This window comes from Larus michahellis, chromosome Z (assembly GCF_964199755.1).
Source record: "Larus michahellis chromosome Z, bLarMic1.1, whole genome shotgun sequence".
NCBI lineage: Eukaryota > Metazoa > Chordata > Aves > Charadriiformes > Laridae > Larus > Larus michahellis.
Genome location: NC_133930.1, coordinates 40,777,784 through 40,803,595, shown reverse-complemented (window position 1 = coordinate 40,803,595; position 25,812 = coordinate 40,777,784). Strand labels below are relative to the sequence as shown.

The 25,812-nt window shown below is 35.5% G+C and overlaps 1 protein-coding gene across 4 annotated transcripts in view; it reads right to left on the bottom strand.

Annotated features, from left to right (window-relative positions):
* VPS13A (vacuolar protein sorting 13 homolog A) overlaps nt 1–25,812 on the bottom strand; it is a 106,077-nt gene that overhangs the window by 59,548 nt on the left and 20,717 nt on the right. For all 4 annotated transcript variants that reach the window (XM_074570812.1, XM_074570811.1, XM_074570815.1 and 1 more), the window contains exons 16-29: nt 25,580–25,674; nt 24,630–24,772; nt 23,109–23,310; nt 22,904–23,018; nt 20,033–20,169; nt 17,074–17,206; nt 16,210–16,327; nt 11,330–11,468; nt 7,772–7,856; nt 5,908–6,080; nt 4,195–4,351; nt 3,743–3,822; nt 3,423–3,482; nt 3,188–3,344 (exon numbers count right to left, since the gene is read on the bottom strand). In XM_074570812.1, the coding sequence (XP_074426913.1) occupies nt 3,188–3,344; nt 3,423–3,482; nt 3,743–3,822; nt 4,195–4,351; nt 5,908–6,080; nt 7,772–7,856; nt 11,330–11,468; nt 16,210–16,327; nt 17,074–17,206; nt 20,033–20,169; nt 22,904–23,018; nt 23,109–23,310; nt 24,630–24,772; nt 25,580–25,674 (1,794 nt within the window). The remainder of the gene's footprint in view (nt 1–3,187; nt 3,345–3,422; nt 3,483–3,742; nt 3,823–4,194; nt 4,352–5,907; nt 6,081–7,771; nt 7,857–11,329; nt 11,469–16,209; nt 16,328–17,073; nt 17,207–20,032; nt 20,170–22,903; nt 23,019–23,108; nt 23,311–24,629; nt 24,773–25,579; nt 25,675–25,812) is intronic.

The following is a 25,812-nucleotide window of genomic DNA, read 5'->3' as shown; positions in this document are numbered from 1 at the left end:
TGCACTGTACTCGTACTAGCAAGTACAACACAAAGGAATTGTATATACAGAACTGTATATACAAGAGCCCTCATGTGCTTCACAAACTGTGGTAACCAACATCAGTATTTTATCAACTGCAAGAAATATACTCAATATACATCTACACAGCACAATGCAAAATTAGAGATAGATTATTCAGGACTAAGCAGTTTACTTCAAACGTGATAGCTGAATTAATACACTACTCTATCTGGTCTGTTGATTAGTTATCTGCAATCACTGGTCTCATTTACATACAGCAGGTGACTTCTTATTAAATCTCCACAACCTACACTTTCTAAACTTAAGTTTTAAACATGAAAATACCATTAATATAACTAGACACTGAAGAGAAGAGGCAGTGGGTATCCTTCCAAATTAGTATGGGCAACCTGAAGACCTACAAAAGGTAAAAGCACAAATATAGTGCCTGTCAGAACAAAGGTGTCCAAATAGTTCATTTTTGGTTTTCTCAAAACTAAGTAAGAGTAAAAATATTCTATTTCATGTTAACAGAAATAATCTCTGTTCATTTTGACTAGACATGACTGATGCCACACAATATTACCTGCAGGTATGGTGCTAAATACAGAAGTCAACAGATAAGGGACTCAACCAATAACTTAGTCCATTTTTTCTTACAAGTCAAATCTAAAGTAATGTCATACGCTACTTCAAATGACAAAAGGAAATAGCATATCTTGTATTCAGGGACTTTGAGTCCTAAGTGGTAAATTCTTATAGGTAATCTATATACAAAGCTAAAAGCAGCAAAATTAAAAGTAGTAAACATTCAATCCATTTTCCCACAGCCTAGCTTTTCAGATGAGATGTTACCTTTACGTATCGTGTGCGAGTATGTTAAGGCTTTCTCAACCCTCACAATCAAACTATGGTTCCATAAATACATCAGCTTCAGTCACGTGATTTTATTGTATGTTGCTAACAGAAGACAAGCCACAGTAAGTTAACCAATAACTACCCTCAGTCAAAGGGTAATTGAAACTAATTTTATCCTTTGCATCCAAGAATTCTAGAAGATACCAAACACTTCATCTAGTGTTCAAGCAAGTCCCAGTATAACTGAAATCAAACTACCACCATGAATGCGAACAATCTCATGCAGAAAAAAAATAAAACTAAAAAACAGAGTTAAATAGTAGCATTTTTTTTCAACAGTAATTATTCCACCTTTTACTTCTCAGTTCTATTCTGCAATGGAGATCTACAAAACACCTTCAAAGAATGAGCTGAGGAACTAAACTTCTTAACAATCTGATGGAATAATAAAAAATGACCAGCTGAAAGACAATGGCTGTGTGCCATATTAATACTATTCCCACATCTCATTCCAACTGATGTCTCGTCATTCCTATGGCAAATATTCTCTTTCATCTTCTTCCATCTTCCCCCCAAAAACAGAGGCTACAAACCTTAATTTCTCTCATTTTGTTAACAACCTGTTTGGCTCCAGAAACAATTACTTTTTCTTTCACAATGCTTAAAAAATTAACATAGCTGATTTCATTTAAGTACACAGGGGAAACATACTCAAATCCCAAGAAGAGCTGTGCACCCAAAAGCTTGAATATTTTTTTCTTAATACAGGTACCATTCCTGCCTCAGGTTCTTCTTCAAAAAACAGAGTCAGGCTACTAGTTCACCAACCTCCCATAATAAAGATATCACCACTCAGCAACACCGTGAATCAACCACTGAATACGAGTATACACTAGACTTACAAACATATTTCTGTTTTGGCAAGCAGAAATATGCTTGTAAAGGCAGCACAAATTAACGTTCTCAAAAACATCTCACCAAATCTTGCAAATGTGATACTTGGGGTTCAAAGATACCAAACTAGTACTGAAGTTTAACTTGAAATGCCTGTAAGAACTAACATCAGTGAATGAAGGCAACCTCAGAAAGATCTCATCAGTGTACCAGGGGGTTGGCTAGGTCAGTCATGTGACGGAACTGCTGAAATCAGTAATGCAGAGCAAGTATTATAATACTTCAATTAGAAACATCTTGAGAATTATCCTCTACCATAGTTTGTGTGTGTGTGTTTTCTTTTTTGTTTTAATAACTAGCTGGACCCTCAGTGTTTTATGATTAACAGTAAGCAATGATTGCAAAGGTCTTAGAGAAGTCCTTCTGAGTAGAAATGAATGTCATTGGCATAATGCTGACCATTTAATAGAAGCATTCATTTCAAAGCAGCTCCCAGTCACAAGATGCAGGCCATCTGTTTGTTTGCTGCTGCACAACATTATCCAACAAATCAGACCTGCCAAATTCTTGGTCAGATAATGATAAAACTGCACAAGAAACAAGTTATTCACAAGAGATTGATGTTCCTCAGATATAAGGTAATAAAACAACTGTAAGCAAACAAAAGTCTGAATTCATCCCAGAAAAAAAAAAAGACATAAAAAAGGCAATTTATGGGGATTTTTTTGCATATACTCAGTGCCTTTGAATACATAGCAAAGGTGTGTCTTGACCAATACGCCAGAAAACTGCACACAGAAAGAGATGAGATTAACCTTATTAGAGCAGAATAATTCTTTCAGACTAGTACTGTTGGATAACTGACTGGCCTGCACGCCTTTTAGGATGCAATAGTGCTAATGCTTTTGCAGGCCCACAAAAGCTAGGAACCCTAAATTTATACATATAAAAGGTACCTATCTATAGAGTACCAGGTACCTTTGATAAACATGAGGAGGCTCACCAGATTTCTCTCAAATTCCAGGAATTCATATTATACTTATGTGACCCTAACAACACAGTGATTGATATTAATGGATGCTATTACCAGCTTCTTACAACAAAAGACTGAAAACACTCAAGCCATCTTCCACCGTCTTTACACTTCAAGGTAAAGCCAAATTCATGCGCCAGTTCATAAACTCAAAGCAGCAGTTCCAAGAAGTTACTCCTACAAACTTGGTGCCAAACAGAATTTAGCCATTCAGCAAATTAACAGATCACTAGTAACCAAAACTCCCTTGGAATGCACAAGTGAAACGGTGAAATGCAATAGTGTATACAAAGTCACTGAGAGACTTAACAGAAATAGAAAATATGTCTATTTTCTTCCTTCCTTAAGTGAGTGAAGAAAGAGGAATGAAAAGAAAAAAAAAGGAATAAAGAAACTTACTTAATTTCTTAAGAACATCCTTCTTCTCCTCTGTTTTTTCATGGACTGGTTCTTCTGCGACTTTAGTTTCTTGTTTGGGTAGAAGATTATTCAGATAGTTCATAGCATTCAGCAGAGCTTCAGTATGCAAATGAATATCTAGAGATGAAAAGTTCACCTAAAAGAACAAATTATGTTTATGCAATATGCCTCTCATCCCACAATCAGAAAGTTATGTTAAAAAAAAAAATCATACCTTAATTTTCTGCAGAACATTCTCATAGGCAGTTTTCAGTTCTGGTCCGTTAATATCAGCCTATTCCATCAAAAGTGCACGTAAAACAAAAAAAAAAATCAGGAGAAGTTTGCAAATTTCATTAGAGAGAATTTGTTTCAAAAACTACTACAACTTAAGATGTACAAGTTAATCTGTTTAGGGAGCAGACAGACTTTGCACGTGACGCTCAATATGTTAAGGAATGAACAAATAAGGAAAAACCCTCAACAACTGCTCAGTAATACTGTACTGTTGATGATTGGCTTATAATTCAAAAGCAAAGTCTGCTCTTTTCTTACCTTTATGTACTCCAGAGTAAGAAGATCATCTTCTACATTATCCAAAGTTGTAATTATGTAAACCGGCTTCTCATTATCATCTTAAAAAACCCCAAAAGAACAAAAAAGATTACTTTTTTTTTAAAGAAAAAAAATGACAAGTTTTCTACAACTCTTTAATCACCCATAGAACTACAAACTAGGCTACTAGCCATCATTACTATTTAATCACAAAACCTGTTCTGCAGACCTAAAACAGATAGATGTCTCTACTAAAATTATCAGCACTAGAACATATTTACCAAAGTATTACTAAAAGTATGAGCTCCTGAGTTACTACCTCCCCTCCTCTTCCCCCCATTTAATTTAGGAAGAAATCTTCCTCAGTTGACACAAGAAAGCGCTACAGGCTTTTTGAAGACAAACTCAGTGTTATTTATGCATAATTTTTTGATCAGACTATAAATACTTACCCATATACTCTGGGCATAGCAGACAAACTTCACGAAGGAAAGCATTTGCAGTCATGTCAAATGTTCTTAATTTAAGTTCAGTGCCTAAGCCTACAACATCAAGCTGCAGCACAGGTGTTTCTGTATTACCAGTAAGTCGGCATAATTTAATTAAGACCTAAAAAAATCCAACGAAATAAACAAAAAAAAAATAGAAAAAAGGTAGGGGATTATCTTCTTAGTTTTTCTATAGAATTATATATTTACATATTTTACATGCTGTTTGATGTGCATTGATCATTTAACTTTATACAGCAAAAAGGCCCTGGAAAAAATAAACAGTTCAACAGGGAAAACTGATAGAATACTAGAATACTGTTTGCTGCTATTTTAACAAAAACTTCAAACACCCACACAAGTAATACCAAAGTTACACTTACATGAACTAATTTATTTTTAAAAACAACTCTATAAACCATTTAGTAATGTTCAACCCAGTCAAAACTAGATTTTCCAGTCAGCATAAAAAGTTTACTGCTTTCACTGGAATTTCTTTGAACTCTTGGAGTTCTTTGAACTCTTTCTTAGATCCCCAAGCTGAATATCAGGCAAGAGGATTTCCTGCTTTTTCACCCATGCATAAGAAAGATGTTGTTAAATAAATACCTAGCTAAGCTGTTGTTATCTGTCTTTCACAACCAAAGCAAAACAATTATATGTACTCTTCCTTTTCACACAACGCTCTCCACAAATAGGGAAAAACCAAAACTAAACCAAATAAGTAATTTTAAACTATAAAGCCAACAAACAGAGAGAAGGTGATGCTTAACAGATTCTCAATTGCATTTTTTTCTAACAGATTGTAAGATAGTTTTCACTAAAGAATAATGTAAAAGACAGCATTTATCTTTAGACTCGTAGTTCTTACACAAGGTCTTGTCATCACACAAAACCCAGTACATTTCAATTTTATTTATTTATTTTCTATAAGGTGTAGTATATAATAAGATATGTGCAAGCTAGTTGTGAGGTGTTGAAGCCATTCTGTAAGCCCTACCCTAAAAAAGAATGTGTAAAGTTAACTGAATTTGTATGGTTTAGTCGTAGTTATACAGCCAGTAGCAGCAATAACACTGGCATAGCCGTAAAGGTAACAACAGTGGTTAAGAGGCCTTCTCTTTTACTAGATAACTGATGTAGTCAGAAAGAGCATCTTGCATTTGAGTAAAATACTCTTCCCACCCTCACCCCCCCCCCCGCCAAGTCTGAAACAGCAAGAATAACACATAGAACACCTCATAGTGGACATGGTACAGATTTAGGTGTGAGGCCAACAGAGTCTGGGAGAAACTGTGGTGGAAAAATAGGGTGCTCTTTACAAGATGAAACAGTAATGAAATCTTCCCAGCAACCACAGCAGTGTCTGGAAAAAAAGATGTCAAAGGCTACATCTTAAGCCAAAACAAATACATAAATGTTTTTTGAGTGATAGTTAGGTAGAGGAAATTCAGTGACAAAATGAGCTGGGAAATAAAGTGCACAAATCAAAGCATTGCAGTGATGACAAGAATGCAGAAGTGCAACTACAACTTAGAAAAAACCACTACAGAATAGTTTCAGCAAGAAATGGGGAATCAATACTTCTGTAGACGTGGATCATGAACTCAACAAACAGGGAAAAATTATGGTTCAGACGTGCTTCAGAGGAAAAAAAAAATAAAAAAGTAACTTTACCTCAGCTACTTCAAACCTTAGCTGGAATTCTGTCATATTTTTCAAAGATTCCTGTTTACGTAGTTTTTTTCGCCTTGTACTGCTAGCTCGCTTGAGGGAACCAGATGGGGCTTCAAAAAATGGCATGTCTTCCACAGGACTGCTTAGAGCGTCATAAAATTCTTCTTCTGATTCTAAGGATCAATTCACAACAACATTACACATATATTTTAGACAGCCAGTGTTTCGCAGTACTATGACCTAGAATTTTTATGTTGACATCTATAAAAACTTAAGTGTACAAGTATGGGAAGATTACCTAGCTGATAATTAGCAACTGGAAAAGTCTATTTCTATAATAATTTCTGCTCCTGCCTCCAAACCTTTTCAAAACACCTACAGCTCCTTCTATCTCGTCATCATAAATCGGTTGTCACCAACTAAGTCTTTCATCAGCATTCTCTTACTAGTTGCTGTGCAAAAGACAGCACAAACTGTGGCTCATCTTGCCTTCGGCACGTACTAACAGCTTAACTCTTCCGCTGTCTGACTGCTGCTGACTGTACAGAAGCCTTCGCCTCACTATCAGTGGCACTACTTTGGATCTCTCCCTGCTAAGGATCTCCCATTTCAGGAAAGACTCCTAAGGACTATCAAACCTTTAACCCAGCTGACATTATTACGGAAGTATAACCAAGAAAAATAGATTGCACCATCTTATAAGGCTCTTTCCCTTCACCTAAAAACCATAAAGAGTGAAGTTAAAGATAACTGTAGAAGTATCCTTCTTCTGACAAAACTGACATGCAAGCACCCTTGAGTCTGGAGGGGTGAAGATAGAAAAATAACATGAGTCACTTAAAATTACTGCACAGCTGTATATATAGTATAAATTAAAAAACACACTAGATCCAATCTAAACCTAGTTACTACTTTCTTAAATTAATTGTTACCAGCGTTCGCTCTTATCTCACTCTATTTTTTAAGAATTGAAGACACCTTCTCTCTACCTTTGGGCACTTAAGGGAATTCATGCGAAAAAAACAGTTGAAGATGCAGATATACATTTCTGTACATATCCTACACACACTGAATTTGAAGTGATAAAGTAGATGTCAAAATTAACTTTACTGGTAATTTCGCTAATGTTTGCAAACTCAATATATCATTAACTTGAGAGAAAAGAAAAAGTGTCCTCTGTTTCTCCAGTTGAGTGTTTTGGCATGACAAAGGTGATTGACATTGAAATAACATTATATGTCTGATTATTTTTCAGATGTAACTACCAGATGGAATGTTACAATCTAGCTAAGCTGTTTTAACAGCAAGGCAGTATTAAACATGATCAGTTTCTCCACAGCCAGTCTTCTGTTTGATCTCGTAGAAGAAATGATGTCTGTTTCTAACAACGCAGCAGTTTCTAACAGTCATCATTTCAGTATTTTGTAATTTAAATAAATCCAGCTAAGTAGGAGATAAAATGTTCAACAGAAGAAAGGAATTAAAACCGGAGACTAAGTACATACTGAAGCAAAAAATGACATACATGCTACTTCAGATGTTCTGAATAGAGATTTATAGTAACACATGTAGAGACAAAAATAAACAAACCCATCCTACCAAACAAACATTTTACTGCTTTGCCTTCAAAAAGGCATCAGCAAGAACAAGCATATAGAATTTTACTACTATGAGAAAATATACCAATATTTTGTACAGAGTGAATTATAATAAGCCGCACAGAATATAACACTACTCAACCTCCAAGAACTTGAAACAAAGCCACAAATGGTCACTTACTCCAAGAGAAACAAATTAATTTGCCGAATTCAAAACCTTGACTTGACCTGTTTATTAAATCAGACTTTAAAATAGATCATATTACCTGACTCAGCAAATGAATGAAGATCCAAAACAGGAAACACACCTTGTGATAAATGTGGTGCTGAGAGCACAGGGGATATAGCAGCCTGAAACAGGAGATATCATCAAATTTTTTGCTTGAATTCATTGGTCATGCTATTGCATGCATATATGCTGCACAGAAGTTTTACAACTTAAGGAAATTGGTCTTATTTTAGGTGCAAATCATTACAGTTAAACATGTTACTAAAATCAAAAGCATGGGGAGAAATGAGGCATAAATCAGGTACTGCACATTCATCTAGCCATAGAGAGAATATATCAGAAAAGATGTGAAGAGGTTCAAACATCCAACTTCATAGATCAAAAGGTGGACAGAAACAGCGCATCATACAAAAACTCAGAAAAAATCAAAACCTAGTCCCTCACAGAACTACAGTATGGCTGTTTCAGAGAACAGTAGAAGATCAACTGTAACCAGAGCTAGAGAAAACATTAGAACAGACAGAATTGTTTCTAAATTTCATAGAACCATAGAATCATTGGAAAAGACCCTTAGGATCATTAAGTCCAACTGTTAACCTAACACTGCCAAGTCCACCACTAAATCACGTCACTAAGGCCATGTGTAAACATCTTTTAAACACCTCCAGGGATGGTGACTCAACCACTTTCCTGGACAGCCTGTTCCAATGCTTGACAACCCTTTCAGTGAAGACATTTTTTCTAATATCCAATCTAAACCTCCCCTGGCACAACTTGAGGCCATTTCCTCTTGTCCTACTGCCTGTTACTTGGAAGAAGAGACTGACACCCACCTCAACACAACCTCCTTTCAGGTAGTTGTAGAGAGTGATAAGGTCTCTCCTCAGCCTCCTCTTCTTCAAGCTAAACAACCCCAATTCCCTCAGATGCTCCTCATAAGACTTGTTCCCTAGACCCTTCACCAGCTTTGCTGCTCTTCTTTGGTCATGCTCCAACACCTCACTATCTTTCTTGTAGTGAAGTGCCAAACACAGTATTCAAGGTGTGGCCTCACCAGTGCTGAGTACAGCAGAACAAACACTTCCCTAGTCCTGCTGTCCACACTGTTCCTGATATAAGCCAGGATGCTATTGGCCCTCTTGGTCACCTGGGCATGCTGCCAGCTTATTCAGGTCCTTTTCCACCACACAGCTCCCCAGCCACTCTTCCCCAAGCCTGTAGCACTGCATGGGGTTGTTGAGACCCAAGTGCAGGACCTGGCACTTGGCCTTGTTGAACCTTCTTTCTTTATATATCTGGAAAAACAGATGCTAGTAGAGTCTTTACTTGTGAGACGCATTTATGCACAACCCAGAGAAGTAACTGAAAATGTGTGAAGTGTCACTATTTTGCCACTAGAGTGGACAACGGGACAAGAATCCTCACTCCATGTGGTATGATAGAATTAAATTCTCTTAGTGAAGGTAACCAAATGGTTTATTCACCAAAGCCAGATTTCCCATCAAGCCTCAGAAAGTAGTCTTGGTGGTTTGAGTTTATAAAGAATTCTCATCTGCATTTTCCACATCCATATTTAGTATATATGTGCCTTCCACAGAGTACTAAGATAAGGAGAGACGTGTGCATTGTCTGCATGCCCATTCTTCTTGAGTGCCTTCGGCCCTGGACTGCACAGATGACAATAGTTTTTGTTTTGTTTTTTTGGTTTTTTTCCCCTGTTATTGTTATTTTCAAAGCCCAGTCTCAGACAATTGGAATAACTCACAGTATCTTACAGAAATCTAAGTATTATGTCAACAAAATAACACTCATCTTTGAACATTGTTTCCAAGGCTCCACTTTTCATCTCACTCTTCACATTTCAGTCTCTCTTCTCAGACTCCAGCCTACATAATTTGACTTCTCTGCATATATCAAAGTCTATGAGTGACAGATAACAGCAAGTCTCTGAGTTTTGTAACTGTGAAAGTGTCTCGTATGTAACACTTTCACATTCTAAGACGATAAGGATAAGAAACTGTGAGACTTGACTTCACTGTACCAAATCGTGAGAAATAAAGCCTTCCAGACTGAAGTGGACAGCGTTCTTGTATTAAAGTACAAGAAAGTGCAGGGTGCAAAAACCTAGAAAGATCTGTTTTGAAGAAGCTTCCATTTTCACACACCAAAAACAATTCCTCCACTAACTCAAAACGTAGAGAACAAAGCTCACATGTGGAGCTCTGAAAAAAGCATTTCACATCCTTTTTCATTCAGAAGTGATATCACGACAACAAAGCTCAGAAGAGTATCAGCTACAAGGGTGAAAGTATGGGAGTGTCTCTGCCACCACCAAAGCAGGAAATCCACTCAAATTAACTGAAATTAATACCAGCAATTGAAGTCTGTCAGGCTCTGCAGTAGATGGAAGCTTGAGCAGACAGGTTTAACTATAGGTTTTAATACAGATGCTGCATATAATGCAAATACATTCACACTGGCTCAATAGTCTTTCCTCATCTTGCGCATCACAAGTAATGTACAGGTAATAATAACCACATCAAAGTCACTTAAAATATTTTTAAATGTAATAGTTGAATTCTATAATTCAACTCAAGTATAGTCAGTGTTATAAAGTACAGGAGAGGTATCTTATATGTGCGTATTTTATTTATGTAAAACTAAATTCCCAGCACTTATCCTTGAAGAATGTCTGCGATTAGCTGCACAAAACAGACCCTTTGACCTTGAGATTTCACATGTGTTCATATGATAGGATTGCTTTAAAGACATACAAAGTATAGCCAGATCACGCAGACTAGAGTCATGTTAAAAATTAGAAATTTGGAGTTCATTTCCTAGTTTTGTTAAAAACAGCTCATATCAGAAGGTAAAAAGTACTTTTCAGCAATAATAAGAAAGTCGCAATCCTTTGTCCCTAATAAAGCATAAACCAGTGACCCGAACCATTTTCGCTAAGGAAGTGGGGAGACAACACACTACACACTTTTACACCACTGAAATGCAAGGCAGAACTGCTACCCACTCAGGTACGTTGTATAACTGAAAAAAGAAAAGCTTCTAAATAAGCAGTGTAGGCAGATGAAATGAAGCTGCTGCTTTTGCCAAACTGGCACTTTTTAGTCAACATTAGCCACAGATAGTGGATATTTTTTGTCTTTGAAAGTTAAACTTCTGTCTGACTAAGATCAGTACAAGACTTCAGCTTTAAAAAAATTCCAATTCTTCACTAAACAAGATAGCTGAACCCAAACTCTGCAGTACTCTGATACATGTGTGAATTTGAAGGTACAATTAAACTAATCCTCAATGAAAGTGAATGTTTTTTCATCAAAATTAATATGAACTACAAAGTAATCCCCAGAGTAGTAAAAGTTTGGGGGTTTTTTATTTTAAATTCAATCACTGGACTACTATTTCATAGTTATTGGCCAAAGATCATAATAAACTAACTAAGAAGCAAAATTTCTACAGCTTTAGAGAATTAGGTAAGTTTTTCCAAGAGGTACTAAGTAAATCCTTTTCCTCTACTTTCTCATGCTCCTTTCAAAACTGCAATGATAATTATTAATGAAATGTTTTTTAAAAAACTTACCTCAGTTATTTTTGGAGGAGAACTGCTAGCAGGAGCACTTTCTGGCTTAGGAATGCTATCAATTAGCTCCAAGATGCTTGTCAGCTTCTGGTCTGATATTTGGATAGAAAGTAAAGGCAGCTGTCCAGACAGTTTGAACCTGTGTAGTAAACAATCAAAGTTATCTTAAAACTATTTCATTCAAACTTTACATTAATTTTCGTGTGTGTGTGTGTGTGTGTAACTTCTGCTGTGCACAGAAGAGTTACTTTAACAGCAAATACCCAATTACTAACATTCCACTTGGTACACTATGTTGCAGATCAGGACTGCAAATAATACTAATAACTACTTCTGATTTGGCTGCATAAAGCATATTTTCCTCACAATCAGAAATTGTTCCCTTTTGTTCGTATATTTAATTTAATTACACATAATAAATCACACACCTGAGCCTTTACACAGTATTTTACAGAATAAAAAGGGGTGGGCAGTGGCTGCATAAGGATGTTTACAGCCCAAAACTTCAAGCAAAGTATACAAAGTACTTCCTAGCAGTTACATATATTTAAGCTGACTCTAGCAGTAGTCTAGATATTTAACAAAGGAATAAATGGCATAGCTATAAAGGACATAAAATAATAAAATAACAGTCTTTAAAAGTGAAAGCAGTAAAACATTTCAAGCCTGTTTGAATAGGCTTTGGCCAAAAAAAAGTAGAATCACTTCAAACGTAGGACCCTCACTTTTTAAGACCTAAAACTCATTGCAGTTTCTCACAGAAGTACGCAGAACAGAAGGATGCGGAAGACTGACTCCAAGAACAGCTGCCATACTAACATTTAAATAGGTCCTTCAAACCTGGGGCTCTTCAGTCTAGAAAGAGACCCAGCTGATGAATAATAATAAGCTTTTATTACAACAACATCTAGTGGGAACAGATAAGGAGGTTTGTTCAATTAGCCAGCCATCACCAACAATGTGCAGCAGCAGATGCTTAATAATACGAGGTTAAAGGAACAGGATTTGCTATTTTCTCCCAGTTTTGCTGTGTTTAATTCACAGCTCAATTTTCAAAGCAACATAAAATATAATACATTGGAGAAGACGACAAAACCCCCAAAATTTTCAATCACCCTCAACTAACTTTGACATTACAAGAATAACTGGAAAACCAGCTCCTCATACCTGAGCAAGCCAAGCACAGTTATACGTGTTAAACTGTGAGTACCAAGTTTTCTACAATTTATGAATTTCTTCACATCATTAAATTCTTAAGGAATTAATTCTCAACTACTTTTCACTTTCATTCTTAATTCCAGTTCTATCAAAGAGAAATTTAGACTTTGTTGTTGTTGTTTTATTTTAATGGAGAGTGTATATGTGTAGCTGCCAGGTCTGAAAAGACCTGTCCATCTCCTGCTTGAGAGCTCTAGTAATTTAGGACACTTAGCAATTCTCACTTCCACTGCACTTAAACCTCACTACAAAAATTCATGTATATCGTTAAGACATTTTTGATGAACATTTGTACAACAGACAGGCCATGCAGTTACATGGAAGGCACTTTGCAGATACGAGGCAGATAACTGCAAATAATCCCAGGCTCACTACACTGCTCTTTTAACAAAAGCTTTTAAGATTCAAAAAAATATCTGGAAGCAGAATACAATTATTCCACATTTATAGAGACTGATGCATGGAGGAGATAATGATGCATGGAGGAGATAACTGATGAGGAAATCTGTGCAGCAACTTCTTCCAAGTCCAGGCTGGTTATATTTAGAGAGAAGGAAATATTAAGAATGGCATTCTCAAAGCTGCAAGTACATTCCTTCAAATTGGAATTTTAAAATTATTTTATTTTTAATTAATGCTATTACATGCAAGAATGCTCTTAATATTGCTATCCTAGTACCGGCTTCATACACCTTCAAAAACCAGATGACAGACTCCCAGAAACCTCCCTCAGAAAATGGTGGAACCATATCACAAGATAAACAAAAGAAAAAAACAAAACACAAAACCTACACCTTAGACAGGCTAGAAAACTACAGAATCATATCAGTGGTTCCAAATGTGAAGTGACAAAAACTATAAGAAGCGCTGCATCCTATTCTCAGAAATGAAAGAAAGGCAGATATTCAGATCCAACCACAGAGTGAAAGCCCATTTTAAAGGTTAGGAAATGAAAATATAAATGAAAATACAGACAAACAGGGAAAGGCCCTTGACACAGCGGTCTTCCACAAATGAAAATTCCATAAATTATATTCTCTTCAAGGCAGCAATATAGAAGAGTGCCTTGTTAAACAAAGCCAGCACAAAGTCCTGGTGAATTCATTATTGGTTTTGAACAACAAAATCAGAAGGAATTCATCTGGATTTGATGGTCACCCAAGGAAGTACAAACATCAAAGAATCAAAAAAAATACAGACACCCAATTACCTACTTTTTGGATAATTTAAAGTAAAATAGATGCCCTCTGAACTAAGGGACTCACTCATAAATTGCTACTACAGTAAACAAAGCAATTTTGGCACTAGTTTTTGCTGTAGAACAAAACTTTTTCCACTCACCTTTCTCAACAGAACTATGCTGTTCCACAGCACAGTTACAAACACTAATGAAAAAAGGTCAGGAAAAATATAATGCTGGCTTTATATGCAAGTATACCTACAAAAATTGGAATATAAAGGAACAGCTACATGTATACTAAAAATGTATTCATATATCTGTAATTGATATGAGCACAATATCCTGTATTAAACTATAATTACTAACGCTTACAGTTTAGGGGATTCCTAACATTTCTGCATGATGTCATCTAGAGATCACATGGGCCTAAATATTTGTACATAAACGCTCATTAACTGACTGCTAAAAACAAAAAGAGCTTATGCAGTGATAATAGAAGATTTAGCATTTGAAGCTACATTGATAGTGACAATATTGATGAGTTTAAGTAGTAAAAGCTAAACACCAACAGAAAACAGGACATTTGTAGTTTTAACTGATTTGAGAGATATATAACCAAATGTAAAAATTCATCATACAATCCTAACCAGATATTTACTATAGAGAAGTTAATGAAAGCAAGAAGGAAGAGCAGCAAAGCCTTAAAGAAAAGGTCAGATCTCCACCATCAGGTAAAAAACTGCTGTACCAGTCATTTCAAGACTGGTACATGACTCTAGATTATTATAATATCACCTACAGAATACAACCCGGAAGCATTTGGAGTCTGAACCAGTTAAAAAATTAACAAGTTCAGGTGTTGTTGAGTCACGGTATCACTATGCTAGATTTGAAATGGTAATTTGGTCTTGGTGCAGGTTAAAGTATTAGTAATGATTAGTAACTCACTGTGGTACACACTTATCTAGTATCAAGCTGCTGTCCATGGCATTCCTAACAGTTGTAGACAGTGCAGGTACTCAGAAAGAAGCAGCAGCTGATCTCCAAGAAATATTGCTATCTCAGTGGAAGAAAAAATTTCTAGACACAGGTAGAAACTGTTTACTGTCAACTAAGTGACTGTATGAGAATTCAGAACACAGAAATAATATCAATTAGGGAAACATTTCCCAGGATCACTCTAGATACATAAAATTCCAGAAGGAGAAGCACAACTGATAGCAAAGACAGTCAGACAGGTAGTACTACAATACTGCAACAGGTGTTCTCATTAAGAGCAGACACTCTTTAACCCAGGTTATACTAGCATAACTTTGAGAGATGTTGGTTACAAACCTATATTAAAATGACATTCTATTATACGATCATAGAAATGAAATCTTACTTTCACTCCTTGGACTTTTGGATATAAAGAGACAGATTGCTCTGAGTTGTATTTCTCTTATGCCGCCTTCTCCACCAAACAGAAAAAAGTAAGGAGGGAAAGAATAAGATGTTTTCTATAGTCACGCATCAAAATTCAGGATCTGGCCTCACAGCTTTCCAGAAGGTGGCACCATTATGCTACCTCTTGCTGATTGTAATAAACAATTTTCCATAATAGCCTAGGTCTATTTTTATGCCATTAATTTTCTGAAGTGCCCAGCTAAAAATCTGAATTTCCAACAGCATTAAGAATGAAATAAGCATATGCTAGCTTTCTGTAGCATAAGAATATGATTCTTATTAATAACTTAATAATCCAAATTACCTCACAATGCATTAATGTGTTAGTTTGCAAGTGCTTCAAAACTGATTGGATTTTTTTAGCCAGTAGTGTCCTTATCAGACATTAGTGACGATGCACTTGCCACAATATGTGCAAAGTTAATCTTTGCCACTTTCATTCAGCGATCTTTAACATCAAAGTTTCATCATTGATAACATTTTTTTTTTCTGATTGAGTACAATTTCCATAACCAATAGTTTTTTTGCTAAATATGCCTAAGTGCAAACTCAATGCATTAAGAGCTCTTTCCCCAAAAAGTGATCTCTAGTAGGGAAACAAACAAGATGAGTAACCTAAGTGAATGGCAGCACATTACTTTTCAGGGTATGTTTGTGATATTTATAAATAATATGTAATATTTATAAAAGAGACTTTGTAAGTTCAGATTTTTTGCTCCTCAGTACTTCCAATGAGAATTGAAATGTAGTTATTAAAGAGACTTAGTTAGAACAAGTAGTAGTATCTTTAATAAAAATCTGTACATGTATTATACATACTTATTTTATAACAATATAACATTCTATGACCTCTTCAATATCTGTCAACTCCTTGGGTTCATTCTCTATTTTTCTCAATGAAAAGTATTTTACTTCCAAGATTCACACATGGCCAATGTAAAATAGCACAAGTATAATTAGATCCTTGATTTTTCTTTTTTTCCCCCTGAAAAAAAGTCATTTACCATAAAATTTCAAAATAGGAAAAACAACATACTTGGGCATTCTTGCATCTGTAACAACCATAGCCCTACTAAATTCCACTTTTACATCCAAGGGCTGCAAGATATGTTGAGATGAACACTTCAGCTTCCGAGCCTCTTGCCAGTTCTCATCTAGAATAGTAAAGAAAACCTACACTTTAAACATTGAAAGATACTCCTTCCCATTACACATATCACAGAATTTAAATATCTGATATCAGTTAGTATACACTGCTAAAAATGAAGGTGACGCGATCTCTTTTACAGGTCTATCAATACTTGTATATTATACAAGACACAAACTTCAAACATAAAAGGTTACTTCATAATTTCTACCGTTCACATCTAAACAGCTACTCCATCCACGCTGCAGAATTCTAAGAAGCCTATTCTTAACATGCAGGGTACTGGGAGTTTAGGCTCTGGATTCCCCTCTGGAGTCAGAGGGTTAAGGAGTAAGTGCTAGACTTCTCTGGTTCTAACTCCTTCTGTATTGTTAGCTCCTAAACTACTAGTACAAGTTTCCTCCAGTGAGTGATTCTGATCCTTTCTTTATCCTCACAAAACGATCAAAGCTACAACTACTTATAGATTCTGCATTAAATTTGGAGGGAATTGAGGAAAAAGGAGTGAAGGAAAATACCATAAATAAATTAATTACACAACAAATCAAGTGATTTTCTTTACTTAGCAAACGCTAAGCTTGGGATCTAAAGCCTAAAGGAATGTTTTGGAAATTCATAATGTTCATAGGGACTGAGTTTAGAACATGAGTTTGAAGTAGTATGTTCCAAAGACTCTTCACTGCTTCAGTTAAAAATATAAAAGGCACATCAACCACCAAAATATCTTTACTCACATAGCAAAAGTTTACTTACCATGTTTGCTGTACAGTAACTGTATACTGCTGAGCTGTACATCAAAACTGTCATAAGCTCTTGACATTATATCTTCAATGGTGCTTTGTCCTACTTTGAGTTCTGATAAATCAGAACGGCTTTTGCTTTTCATCTTAAAAACAGTCACAAAAAAGCATAAATCAATTTCAAAAATATTCAACGCACTAATCCTACAAATACGACAAAAAATTACATTTAAAATCCTCATTAGAAGGGCACAGAGTCTTACAGATATCACAGCAGAGGAAATATTTAAAATTAGTAGCCTGTATCAAAAAAAAAAAAATGGAGAGTATTAAACTCCATTTGTTCTTCAAGGAAAGAAACAAAATAAAAAATGAATTAAAATCTATGTAGATTTATACAATATATTTTGTATAGAAATAACCTATAAAATAAACCTTTAATAAGTGACTCATACTCCAAAGTGTAAAGTCTCAAACCCTTTGTAATCAGTAGAATAACTGTTTGGGGGAGTTTATATATAAGAATATTACTGTATTAATCATTGCAGAAACATGAAATGTATTTTTAAATCCTGTTGAATTTAGTTGTGGCATTACCCTGTTACATATTAGCCAAATAGAGTAAAAGGGAAAAGGGGGTTTGGTCTGTTCATCATCAATGTTCAATGTCTTTCCTTAAATATCAGTCAATATCCCTTTGATTCAGCTTGGGGATGCCCGTACTTCCGTGACATTTCACATTTGTATGTGCCCTCTCTGCTGTTCATCTCCAATGAAATGTGGTTGTCCTCATCCTTAAGTGTCTAATAATTTTTTAAGATGCAGATAATATTCAAGATAAGGTTCATAACCATGAAACAGATTGCAATACTACTGTCTAACACACAGCATTTCTTTTTCCAGTGCTACTGAACTATGACTACTCTTAAATTAAAAATAACTTGCAGAAAATACGGAATTACCAAATTAATATTGCCAGTGCAAGCTAATTAAGTCCACTTCACTTCTGTATCTGCATTGAGATACAGTTTTAATTTTAGATGCCGTTTTTCCCCTTGGGGCTTGACCTTATCCCAATACATAACTGAGGGAAAGAGGTTATTTGTTTTGTATCAAACATACTCATTCAATGAATGACCCACATCTCACTTAAGCATATGTTACTCAAAGTGAATACAGAATTATTATTCATACCCTGAGAGGCATCTATTTTTTTTTCTTTTGGTATTGCCCAATTCATTCATCTTGCTTTCCAATTTCTATTAAAGGACTGGAACCAATCCAATATTCACGTTCACTACCACAATTACTCATTCATTTCAGAAAAAAAAAATCCCACAAACACATTTACTGGAGTTTGATTTTGAAATGTATTCTTCTACATATTATTGTAAGAGTAATTCCTATGGCTGGAGGAGGAGGAGGGCTGTTTCATTTCCCTCCTCCATTAGATCTAGGAGGCTGTCTCAAGCACCCAAGCAATATACAGATTGATTACTGAACTCTACAGTAAAGTACCTACAAGTGACCAGCATTCAGAAGAGCTGGCAATATTAATTTGGTAATTCTGTATTTTCTGGGCTGCTTCCAGCAGGTCGAGGGAGGTGATTCTGCCCCTCTAATCCGCTCTGGTGAGACCCCACCTGAAGTACTGTGTCCAGCTCTAGGGGCCCCACCAGAAGGAGGACGTGGACCTATTGGAGTGAATCCAGAGGAGGGCCATGAAGATGATCAGAGGGCTGGAACAACTCTCACATGAGGACACACTGAGAGAGTTGGTGTTGTTCAGCCTGGAGAAAAGGCGGCTACGGGGTGACCTTACTGGCTTTTAAAGACCTTAAAGACCTTACAGGCTTTTAAATATATAAAGGGGGTTCTCAGAGAGATGGAGAGAGGCTTTTTAGCAGGGCCTGTTGTGATAGGACAAGGGGTAATGGTTTTAAACTAAAAGAGGGTAGATTCAGACTAGATATGAGGGAGAAATTTTTTACAATGAGGGTGGTGAAACAATTGAACAGGTTACCCAGAGAGGTGGTAGATGCCCCATCCCTAGAAATGATCAAGGTCAGGTTGGACGAGGTTCTGAGCAACATGATCTAATTGAATATGTGCCTGCTCATTACAGGGGAGTAGACCAGATGACCTTTAAAGGTCCCTTCCAACCCAAACTATTCTATGATTTAACTGAAACCCACATGCTCAGAAAGTCAGTCTGTGGCAGAGACATAGAAAACTTACTTCACTTCAGCAAGATTTTAATCTTTGAAACAAATTCTTATTCAAAAATCAGATAAGGCAAACTTAACTAATAAACTAAACTAATAAGTGGCAGAATCATCCTCACCAGAGTACAAGTAAAACAAAAAAAATTGCCTGTATACATGCAAGATCATTTACCCTTGAAGAACAAAAGTTCGCCAATAACTAAGACTGCTAATAATATACAGGAACAGTCTCTTGTATGATTTTGTAGTGCTAAATTATAATTTTAAATACATTATTAAACTACCTTTTGGTTTTTCCCTTTCATGAAGTCTCTCAAACATAACTCTAATTTTATCCAGGTTATTTTATTATTTCACATTTTAAAGTAAACTGGATGACCAAAAGGTAATTCATAACAAGAATCCTAGTACTAATAAAAACTGGAAGACCACTTATTCATGTAAGTAAAAAGTTTACTATTTTATATTCTAAGGTAAAAAATTGTTAGACATTTTCCACCTTAACAGTTCAAAGCATCAAGAGGATGATTATTTTCTAAAAATTCTCAGTGGACTTTTTCAACCCAAAAGTAGTGTTCAATAATTTCTGCCTTGACTGGAAAGCAGTTTAAAATAAATACCTAATACATAAACTGCAAGAGGAACATTTACCTAACCAGTAACACAAAATACATATTAAGAAACTGGAAATCACATAACAGCTAAACTATCATTTTCAGTAAGTTACTTCATTAGGTAAATACATACCTTAAGACTACCAAGATCCAGAAGCAGTAAATTTGACGTACGCTCATAGAATCCTTTTTGTGGAACAATGATGTATGAAGCCATGAGGTTAATTTTGAGGTCAAGAACTTTCTGGGTTTCAATAACATACAACAAACCTGAAAAAGAATATAATTACTAAATATAAAAAAAATAATCCATACAGAAGCTATAAAAAGAAATTCAAGTCTAACTTTAAAGGAGCTGTGAATGCTAGATAACTGAGTTTATCTACAGGTACTCTTCAGGTTTCTTCTGAACCAATAATTATAGGCAGCCTTTAAAGAACCACCAAGTAAATGAAATGATGATAGCAAACAATGCTAATGGAATGGACACATAGAGACAACAACATGACACATGCAAGTCCGAAGAAGTTTCATACTGAGCAGAGACAAAATGAGAAAAATTGGAACGTGTACTACAACCTGGGAATTGCTGAGTTAACCCATTGTGCTTGGTAGATTCAGAATGTAATTGTTCTTACTGGGATTATCCAACTGCACTGCCCAAACTGCTAGTGTTGTTACTACTGGGATATTTAAGTTTATGCTGATTCTGCTAACAAGTATCTCCATCTTGAAACGCCGAAGAACAGCAAATATCAGGTCTTACAAAAATTCTGTTTAAAAATCATGCAATTAGTTGGGAAATTCAGACTATTAGAACATTTGAGATCAAATTCTGATTTTTTGCTCATCTGAAAAGAACGAATGGTCTTGCTTCAAGTCATCACTGAAACCTGCTTCAGGATGCAGCCCCAATCCATTAAACATTGACCAGGTGCAACAAGCTGGTGATCACAGAACTAGAGACAAGAAGTTATGAAGATGGCAACAAGACACTGCAGCACATGCACATTGGTAAAAAATCAATTAAAACTGTTCCAGCATTATCAAAGGTTGTTCTGCCACAGAAGAGTTTGATTAGTCAATGACGAACTGGATAACAACCACATCTCATGATTTGCAAGATAAAATAATTTGGATTAATAAAAAGGTTAAGGTTTTATTTATTTTTTTTTCAAATTTCAATGCCTAACTGTATTTGAGTGATGTAGAAAGTTCAGAAAAGACCTTTTTCCTTCACTGGGGAACAGAATGGAGTTGAGTCCCTAAACTGAACTCTGGGAAATTACACTTTTGTAATGTATTTTAGAGGTACTGAAAAACATAACTATTTTGGCATAGCAAGGTCCTTCACTTCTGCAGTTCACAGTTCCTCAATATTTTCCAGCTATTTTCCACTGCTTGAAAGAAAGGTGTTAAGAATTCTTTCCTGAGGAAGACTGCAAGTCTGAACATATTAATTATATTGATACAATTCCATTTTTTTCTTCTACCTCTGAGATTAGTGTAGTCCCTACACCAGAATATTCTGCAGATCTAATCTTCTTCCCCTGATAATTGTGTAAATTGCAGTCAAGATTTTACATGCAATGCACAGCATACTTTTAGGAATTTCCATCAGGCTTCTCATTTGTGAGTGGAACAAACTTTTAGATTACTATGCGCAACTCAGCATTCTTGTGAAGGCAACAGTCATTGGGTGTACCTCTAAAGTAGTGCTATGCTTAAATTAATAGACACATAGCATGATTTCATATTTCCACAAAAAAAAAGAATCATGATCAGAACCAGAGTATTTGGTGGTAAAAAGCAGAAAACCAAGTATACTGAATCTAAGCAAATTTTATCAAAATAATCTCAGGAATGAAGTGTGGTATCCATTTATTCAGTATTGCTGGAGAAGCTTCTGATAGAAAAGACAAGCAAGTAGATTCACCTAGCTTTGACTGGTTAATCTGACATTAGTCCTTAATGAACAGTTCAGTCAAAGGAGAATTAATGAGTAGAAATATAATTGATGCCTGATTTCTTTCCTGATACTAGCTTAATAAAAGCAATTTATTAAATATACATTATGCTTGAGTTTTTTGTAACTTCTTTCACTATCACTGAGTACTCAGATTTTTTTAAATGTACAATTTAATGACTAATTTAAATGAGATTTAAAAAACCCAAACAATTATTGATTTTCTTTTTCCCTTTAAAAAAAAAAAATTATATATGAAATCTCCCCTTAGCATCCTCTCCCATTCACAGCCAGAGACAGGACACTGCACTGGACATACCTCAGATCTAGAAAGTCTGAGACATCCTTACTGGAACAAGTTAAGTCCACAAATCTCAGTGTTAGTCTTAAAAGTATTCATCATTTTCATTCATGTGTCAAAATATAAGATCTCTAGAGATAAAAAGCTAGGATGATATTAAAACTAGAGGAATGACTTTAATGATGAGTAACTGGAAGACAGATAAATATAGTTTATATGACTTGATCTGAGTCAATCGAGATCAAAATCAACATTCACCAAGGAATAAAGAAAGTGGAAAACACCTATACAAAGGCAGATAGTGTCCTGAAAAGCAACAACTCTGAAAAGGATTTAGGGGTTTCATTAGAGGACCAATATCTCAGTATCAGTTTTTAAAGAGTATGAAACAATTAAGGCCATTTAGATACTCAGACAAACAAAACAGAAAAGTTGGAAGTAAAACTATTTTTAACTTTGCATGGAGTACAACAGGATAAATACTGAAATGCTATCTCAGGGTGGGGAGCATATTTCACAAAGAAAGTTGAAGATCAAAAAGATACAGATGTAAAATTATCCAATACCTAGAACAAGTTACTTTTTAATGAAGAGTGAAGAATTCAACTTATTTAGGTATTGTGTTAGAAAGCTATGACTTGGATCCACGTGTCTCCATATGGAAAGACACAGTATTTTCGTACTCCTAGAATCTAAAATTCATCTGAAGTGCAATCACCAGAGCATGCAGCACTTGCCTGTTGATGTTTTTTCACGGAACTCTTCAAGCTTCATCAGAGTTGCTGATGTCAATTGCTCTAAATGTACATCTTTTGGAGGCCTGAAGAAATCCACTAAGCTGTTTATTGTCATCTGTTAAAATAAAGCAAAAATAATACATGGCAAATTTACTATTAAGTAAGATTTTTTCAAGATTTATAACTCATTCAAATATTTACTTACCGCATCATATACTATTTCCAGTGGCTGTGATTCAATTCTAAGCCTCTGGTCTGCTTTCTCATCCAAAGGATTAGTCTCAAACATTATGCTTAAGAGTGAGGTACTCTCGTCCGAATAGACTGTTCGAGAAGACAGGAGACAGGGTGTACACTTTTCTCGGGACATGCCTGTAACTTCAAGTGAGGTAATTTTTGTTTCAAATCTGTAAAGAAAGGTAAACAGCATGTTCATATGCAATAACGATCTGGCTCGGTACAAGTAGGTGGTAAGAGTATGAATGAGCTGAAAGAAAAAGAAAACAAAACAAAACCAAAAACCAAACCACCACCACAACTTATCTCTACCCTGCCTTAAATATAAATAGTTTAGTCTAAAGATATAACACATATATCCATGTATTAACTGTTTTCTGCTTCATTACCTTTTGCATCTATTAGCCACCCTTGAGTAAATAAGAAAGGGGTCCAAGTTACTCACTTCATACACTTTTCATAAGGACAGCTGTCAGTGCAGGGAAGAGACATGCACATGGGAATTCTGTAGTATGAGCTCAGAATTAGATGACAATTTATACTGGGGAACAGAGATACAGCAGAGAATAAAGGATTCCAGTGCAGAGAAATAAAAGAAACACCACAAGAGGAGCACAACATTAATAGCCTCATTACTCTAAGGAAGTGTTTTTTAGGTGTTGGATTATTTCTTTTTCAACGGTCTGTCCACCTCTGACAGCTCTCATTTGAGTGTTGGGAGATAGAAGTACTCAAAGGAAAGTGTTTCACTGTAAAAATATAACATTTTCTTCCATTTTTCTCAGTATGATAGCATTATTAGGGCTATTTAGATGCACAGGGGAACAAACAAAAAAGCTGCAAGAAAAAGCTTTTAAAAAAATTATGCATAAAACTCAGCAAGATCTATAGTATCTTAATCACGTACCTTGATCATACTAATATGCCTCCAAAGTAGAAGGCACATGGTTTAAAACAGGAAGGCTACACTCCCCCAGAATTTTTAAGTCATATTTGAAATGAAAATAAAATATTTCATATCACTGCTTTTCATCACTATTGTGAGAGCACAAAACCAAGCCAAAATTGTCAGTTTCAGCTTTCTCCTGCAAATCTACAAGCTCAATTGAAAACTCAAGAACTTTTCAGTCATGTTAAATGCCTACACACAAGCGGATACGAGATCACCTTTCTCAGAGAAGTTTCTAAAGGAGTAAAAGTCATTTTTCAAAGCAAGAAACAAGTTAGAACTGGACTGCTTGCATGTAACAATGATAAACTAGAAAAAAGGAGAAAATCTGTATTGGCACAAAAAATTCTGAAGATTGAGAGAACTTAATCATGGAAACAGTATCCATTCACTTTGTCCATTAGTTGCAGGATGATTCCGCTCCCAAACCGCACAAGAAATGACAGGAAGTTAAACATCATAACAGAGCCTTAAAATGCCTATTAGCCATTACCAACATTTCATGAGGAGAAAAAAAACGTTTTGATAGAGAAAGTTCACCTTATTGCTTGTGCACCTGGTCGTTGGGTAAACACTGTACTCAGGCCAGTTAACGCAAATACTACCAGCTCAGGAGTTTGCTTGTTTTCTCTTAGTGATATAGACATGCTTAGTAAGTTCACAGAGAACTTCATGGCTTCATACTAGATATGCAGGAAAAACAACAGTGGATTATAAAACATGTGAATATACTTTTCAATACAGTTTATGAAAAGATGAAAACCACAAGTATCAGTTTGATGCCATATTTCTAGTGCTATAAATAGCTTGTATCATACCTGGTGTAAAAGTCATTCCCAAATAGTTATTACGAAGTAGCAGGGTTAGAGTAAGAGTAGGCTACGCTTATGAACATACATCTTCAATGTTTCTACATCACATTTTGAGATAACAGGCCTCTGATATAGAGCTGGAAGGCACTCCGTTGTACCATACGTGATACCTCACATAAAGGTGACTTATCAGGCTATTTCTGAATCATACATAAATGTTGCTCTTCCCCACTAGTCTTTCAATCACCAGTTTCCTTATACACTCACCTACTCTACTTTGTCTACTATCACTCATATTTAAGATTCCAGTGAACCACTTAGTGCACTTTCTTAAAAAGTTTCTAAATATTTTAAGAGGGCATATGAAGCATTTCATAACTTAAACAACAATATACTACTAATATGATTTTATTCTAGCTTGAGTGAGCAAAATTTCATTTTGAACATTTTCAGAATATCTAAAGTAAACTCTATAACCACTCTCCTGAAACTACATCTATGGATGCTCCGTTCTGCACAAAGCCAACATGCAGTAACTTAATTAAGAAGTGTCAGAACAGTATTCAAATATAGAGACAGCTCTTCAAGTAATTTTAAAAGTGATTTCCTATCATCTTTAGATTTTTGTTAGTAGATAAAGTTACCAACTGTTTGGTATCATAGTCAGTTATGACTTACTGATTTTGGAAGGGTTGGATCCACGGCTGTTTCACTATATCCAATTGCTGCATAAAGTTTAGCCTTCTCTTCACACGTCATCAGCTCTTCAAGACCTGTCACATTCCAAGAGGTTAGTCAAATTCAATACAGATAACTGAAAGACGCAGATACTGCCATACACTTTCCAGCATTTGGTAGCTCTATAACAGAGTAGATACTGTCAACATTGTCCTGAATTAGTAAAAGTAAAA